The 6,581-nt window shown below is 47.0% G+C and overlaps 1 protein-coding gene across 1 annotated transcript in view; it reads left to right on the top strand.

Moving 5' to 3' along the window:
- Window positions 1–6,581, top strand: part of kirrel3l (kirre like nephrin family adhesion molecule 3, like) — a 49,851-nt gene that overhangs the window by 29,088 nt on the left and 14,182 nt on the right. Inside the window, 3 exon segments of the mRNA XM_070437309.1 lie at window positions 4,564–4,716; window positions 5,515–5,526; window positions 5,529–5,663. Of these exon segments, the coding sequence (XP_070293410.1) occupies window positions 4,564–4,716; window positions 5,515–5,526; window positions 5,529–5,663 (300 nt within the window).

Genomic DNA, 6,581 nt, shown 5'->3' with positions numbered 1-6,581 from the left:
TACAACAAACACACACAGGCGCACACACACACACACACACACACACACTAACCTGCTCTGTGCATCCACTGCCGTGAAATTATATTCCGTTTAGAAAAAATTGGTGATAATGTTGTTTTGACCTTTGTACTGGAGGGATGGACACGCACGCACGCACGCACGCACGCCGCACGCACGCACGCACACCACACACACACACACACACACACACAGGTCAGAGGTGTTACCTGTTTTTGAAAAGTACAACCCATCATATTACTGTGAGAGACGGTAGACAGCAAACACATGAGGATCACTTCACACCCACGGCTCCTCTCCCTCCTGTCCGCTCCTCTCCTTTTTTCCCTCTCCTTCCTGTCAGACATTTTCATGTTAATTAAGCTGCTAATCACCGTCAAGGTAATGGCTTAATTTCAGCAAGGAGGGAATTAAAGGAATGATGCAATGACTCATTTAGCCAGCGGAGATGTTTTGTTGAGCATCTCAATAATGGAATTTGGAATGCAATGAATCACTCCATGGTGTTGAAGCAATTTTCAGTCTATATCACACAGGCTATATATAAAAATGTACATCGATCTATATAACGGCTGTTGTGAGAGAGCAGGAGAGAGAGAGGATAGAGAGAGAGAGAGTAGAGAAGAGCGAATGTGTGATGAGACGAGAGAGATAGGAGAAAGGAGAGAAAAGAGAGAGAAGGAGAGAGAAGAAGAGAGAGAGATGGAGAGACAGAGACTAGAGAGAGGAGAAGAGACCGGAGGAGAATGAGACCGAACATGAGGAGAGACGAGACCGAGAAGACGAAGAGAGAGAAGAGAACCATCTGAGAGAGAGGAGAACGAAAGACAAGGAAATCACTAAAAACGAGACCCGAGAGAGAGAGAGACTCGCAGTAGAGAAGAGAGCCGATGAGAGAGACGAGATAGATGCGAGAGAGAGGGGACAGAGAGAGAGGCCGGGCCGATGAGGAGAGACAGAGAAAGTCAACGTTGTAACAGATTAACTCCATTTCTACAAGTCCTTGCCGTTGTGCATAAGAGGAATGGCCCATTGTAAAGCATTTTGGTACTGTGGGCAAGAATACTTACATTGACAATCAATGTTTGTATACTGCAGCAAGCATTACAAGAGGCAAAATCCCCAACTGCCCATCCAGCGGAGCGGCCATATAAACAGCTCGATAATACGCTTATAAAACGGAACATCATAGGGAGCAATCGACAGCGCCTATAAAAGCAGGCAGTTTTGAAGGTTTGACTAGAAATATGCCAGCCTTTACACAAATGCTTAATATAGGCCTGTAGCATAACAACACATATTTCACTCTGCTTATTGATACTCAAATTGACTCTAATGATCTTGCAGTCTATGACACAGACACGACTATCACACACAGATTGTAATTGCATTATTTTAGAAGACATTAGGACATATTGAAGGGAATTGGGGTTAGTGTCGGACTCTATTCCATGGTTGATATTGCACGTGCTATTATACATGAATTCCTTCCATTTTCTTCCATTTTTCTTTCCCTTTTCCCATCTTTCTTAATCCTAACAACGGAGAAGAAAGGAGGAGAGTGCTTGAGGAGCGCAGAATGTGAGGGAAAACAGGTAGCTTGATATTAGGGAGCCGCAATCTGCAAGGCTGTGAGCCCATGGACGAATGACGCACTTCCCTAGGTGGCTCATACTGTTTCTGGCAGGTCTGATTTACTGGAGACAGGACATTAGGGAAGTGGGAGGAGGAGGGGGGTGAGGAGGGAGGGAGGAGGGAGGGAGGGAGGAGAGGACGGGAGGGGAGGGGATGATAGAAAACAGGAGTCCAGTCGGTGGTTTCTTTCTTCACACCGACCCTAGATAAGGTGGATTAATTCGATCGCTACGAGGACATCATCAACATTCCCTACCGCCCCAACCAACCCTCTCGGGTAGCCCCCTTGGTTCGAAAAGAGATAGAAAGAAGCTTAGACAGAGAATGAGCTGGAAATCAACAGAGGTACGTTGGTAGATTGTGGGGTGAGACGAGTGGCACACAATAAGGAGGGAGGATAGAGGGGTTGAGCGGGTGGGGAGAGGATGAGAGAAAATCCAGCTGTCACACCCGGAGTAAGTGTCAAGCAAAAAATGACTAGTCTAATTTAAAAAGGTGCTATGTAATGATATTAACCATTTGAAGAATTTGTACCCTTGCAGTTACGGGATTGAAGTTTCGGGGAATATGAATTGAGGATTTTTTTCCTACTACTAAAGAGCAGGGCAGACCAACGAGGACACCTCAAATGTAGGTCCTTTTAATACAGCGCGTCTCTTTTGTAAGCTGGTGTACGCTTCTTCGTATGTCCTTATGCCGTTCCTTTCAGGGGGCTCTTTCTTTCCCCAGGACCGCAGCTCCCAGGCCTCGCTTAAACCTGTCTTGAAGCCATTCCCACCCCAGAGAAGCCATTGGGAAGGGGCTGTTTACACCTGCTTGAGTGAAATTAGGACCCCTCTTCTGTGTAATTCTCCGCCCCTATAAGGCTCCGCCCTCCCTCTCCTCAATATCATAGAGAGGAGAGAGGATAGAGGATAGGATGGGATGTCATTGATGAGGTATACATAGAATAGGAAAGACAGACCAGAGAGATGCTAGGGAGACGAGAGCGTAATCAGAGGACGAGATGGAGTGAGGTGATATTTCAACGAGTTTGATTGATGCAGAGAGAAGAGATGAGAATAGTTGATGATATGGCACGCAAGACGAAGACCGTATGAAGAATCTATTAAGAGAAATAAAAATGTATTTTTTCAAGTTCTTTAAAATGTGTGAGTCTTCAGCTCTCTAAAAGATTTTGTTACTAAACATATTTTTATTCTTCACTTCCCCAGCCTACCAGACGAAAGTGAAGACGTACGAAGAGAGAGGAGAGAGTGAGTAGATGCACACGACTGAGAGTGAATAAGACGAACAAGTGAGTTTACGGTTCTCTCTTTCTCACTCAGCAGCGCAAAGAGTGAAAAGGACTGAAGCCCTCTCTCTTGGATTCTCCTACTCAGCCTTCCAAGAGCTACTCACTATATTTCCAGCCTCCTTTGTCCATCCCTTGCATATCGCTTCCCCAATGGTTTAGGCTTCTACCTCGTGGAGTGGAAGCACATCTTCTTCCCCCTGTCAGTTAGTGGTTTGTAAATACTCAATCTCCCAGACCGTCCACGGCAATTATAGCTGGCCCTATCAGTGCATCTCCATTGTGGCTACGCTACAACTCAGGGGAACAAGAGGAGTTCGATATTCAAAACTTTGTGTTTGTGTGTGTGCTAGTGTTTGTAGTTGTGCCAGTTGTAGTGTGGTTAAAATATGTCGTATCCAGTCAAGTGTTGGCGCTGGGCAGGCCTGAGTTACCTCACCGAGCACACGGTTCTGGTGATCCAAAACTGATCCGCTACTATAAAAGGTGTAATTGGTTGTAGAAGAAACTGCTCCTATCACACCGTAGTTCAGGGCTCATGGGACTCCTGAACAAGGTGCGTGATGCTGTTTCCCTGCTATTGTGAGTACACTATACCCTAAGTTCACTCTCTCCAGTCACTGGAGCTACATCGACAAATCCCCTTTCAGAGTCTCCAAATAAGTTGCCAGCGAAGGTAATATCATACTTCAACGATCCATCGGCTTGAGTGTCAAGGTTCTTTCTTTTAAGGGAAAGGGAAAGATAAAGCCCTCTCTCTCTTCTCTACTCAGCCAACCAACTCTATTCTCTCAGCCCCTTCCTCTCTTCATATCTCCCCCAATGGTTTAGCTCTACCTCTGGAGGGGAGCCATCTTCTTCCCCTGTCAGTTGGGTTTGTAATACTCAATCTCCAGCATTGTGGCACAAACAGGGGGAAAGAGGAGTCGTATTCAAACTTTGTGTGTGTGTGTTTGTGCAGGTGTATGTTGTGACGCAAGTGGTGTGTGTTGTGAGTGTGAGTGAGTATTACAGTGTGTGTGAGTGTGAGTGAGTTTTCCAGTGTGTGTGAGTGAAGGCGAGCCAACAGCTTTCAGTGTGTGTGTGTGTTCATGTGTGTGTTCATGTGTGTGTGTGTGTTCATGTGTGTGTGTGTGTTCGGTGTGTGTGTCCCCCATCCTTAAACACAGCAATTGAACAGACAGAGGCAGGTGTCTTGGTTGACGTTGAGCAGGCTCAGACGGATGCTTCCCCTGGGACACTTAATGGAGTTTTGATTGTTTAACATCCATTTTAACAAAAAGCTCCCCCAAAGAGTGGCAGATTTCTTTCCTAAGCAGTGTGCTTGTTTCGTGTCATCATGCGGTGGCTGCCATATGGTCTGGGGAAAGAGTTAAATAAGTCATGAGGCAGCTGACTCTTCCTGCTCAGCTCAGCCACCATTTTAAAGGGAAAATACATATTTTCAGCCTCCTCCATCCACCCCATGTAACAACATGGCAACACGTAAACAACAGAATGAACAGGCCAGTCCATTATGGGGCCAGGCTAAATATGGCAATGCATTTGGCTCAAGTAACGCTATTAGACTATATCATTACATGTTACTCATCAAACCTCCCCCGTTCTTCCAACAGCTACCCAAGCAGCCTACTTCTCCCAGCAGCCCCAAGACCAGGTAGTGGTGTCTGGTCAATCGGTGACTCTGCCCTGTGTCATCGTGGGGTACCGGGGAATGGTGCAGTGGACCAAAGACGGCCTGGCGCTGGGTGGAGAGAGAGATCTGCCAGGTATCTGATCTGACCAACATCTCTCTGTGTGTCTCTCTCTCTGTCTCCCCCCTCACTCTCTCTGTCTCCCCCTCTTCCCGCCTCTATCTCTCTGACTTCCCTCTCTCTCTTCTCTCTCTCCTCTCCCCCCCCCTCTCTCTGTCCCCCTCTGGGCTCCCCCCATCTCCCTCTTTCTCTTTGTCTTTCTCTCTACACTCTCGCTCCCTACTTCTCTCTCTCTCCCCTGATCAATTCATGGTCATTAGGAAGCCTTGGCTCTCTGTCTTGTCTGTCTACTCAAATTAATGGAGTGGAGAGAAACAAATATACTGCAGACAGTCTTCTACGCAAACAGACAAAGAGCGTTTAATTTTTGTTTAGCATTTTGAGGCTTTTGTACCAAGTGGAAGGTGGATAATTGGCTGGTGTCACGCGCTGACATTTAGCTGTGTTCTGGACTAGTGGGAAGGTGGAGAGGCTCGGGGCTGACCTTAGACACTACATCTTGATTTTGTCTGTGCTTTAAAGGACAGTCAGTCGCCTCACGCCCCCGTCTCACATGTAGCTGCTGGCTTCCCTAGCCGATCTCCACACTGCTCAGCCAACTGAACGGCTCAGTGCTTAACCGGGGGTGGTACAGCACCATTTCCATATTGTTTTTAAAGGCCCTTGGCGTTTGTTTTTTGGCGTGAGTCTGCTCATTTTGCAGTCTTTTCATTCCAGTTTGGGCTTGTTGTTCTGCTGTTGATTGTTGGGTTTGTTTCTTGTTTTCTTTCCCATTCTCTGACTCACTGTATTCCTTGTGTTGGCTTAATGCAGGGTGGACACGCTACTCCTTATGGGCGACCCGCTATCAGGCGAGCACAGCTTGATGATCGATTCGGCAGAGCTGGCGGATGACGCCGTGTACGAGTGTCAGGCTACGCAGGCCGGACTGCGCTCCCACCGAGCCAAGCTCACTGTTCTAGGTAAGATACACAGCTGCTGCACACACACCACAAACGGGCACACACAGGGGAATACACACCCTGATCTGCACAGCAGCCCTCCAGCCAAAACCTGCAGGTTGGTTCTACAGAGGGAGATTGTCAGGCACCCATCTTCATTATGGTTCTGACACACACACACACACACACACACACACACACAACACACACACACACACACACACACCACCACACACACACACACACACACCAACAACACAACACACACAAACACACCATTTAAAAAAATGCTCACGTTTCTATGTCTTGGGACTGTTTATGACAATCACCTGCTGTTATAAGCTTTCACAAATAACACCTGGAAAATGTACTTACTGCCGTATATCAGCCTGTAAATATTTTTCAAACCCAGCAGAGCCAGCAAAAAAAACTGTTTTCCTTCAGTATCGATAATCAAGACTGTGGTAAGTCTAGGATAATGTATTGCTGCAGTCACAAATGACTTGCATGGACACTTAAAAGTCAAGATCTGCACAGTTAGCACATTTTACAGTGAGTCACAATATTTGTCAACTGTGGGGCAGCTTTTACATTGACGCAATTGTGAGTGATCTACATATTCACCAGGCATCCAGATGTGGAGAGGGAGGGTGGTGGTGAGAGAGGGATGGCGGAGGGAGAGGTAGATGGAGAGCTGGCCCCCCCTGGGATCTCCCACAGTAACACTGCTGCCACCTCTGGTGCTTGGTGTCATGGGAACAGGCAGCAGCACATTCATTAGTCTTTTACTGAACGTCTCTCTGATGATCTTGCAAATACACCTAACAAAGGAGAGAGACAGTTACAGAAACACTGGAGCCTCAGCTCTATGCACCAACAACAAGGCTAGGCTACTGTACTGTCTCCCCACTGCCGTGCTTTCGTTAATCTTCGATCTTA

This window comes from Salvelinus sp. IW2-2015, linkage group LG35, assembly GCF_002910315.2.
Source record: "Salvelinus sp. IW2-2015 linkage group LG35, ASM291031v2, whole genome shotgun sequence".
NCBI classification, from domain to species: domain Eukaryota; kingdom Metazoa; phylum Chordata; class Actinopteri; order Salmoniformes; family Salmonidae; genus Salvelinus; species Salvelinus sp. IW2-2015.
This window is presented reverse-complemented; position numbering and strand designations above follow the sequence as displayed.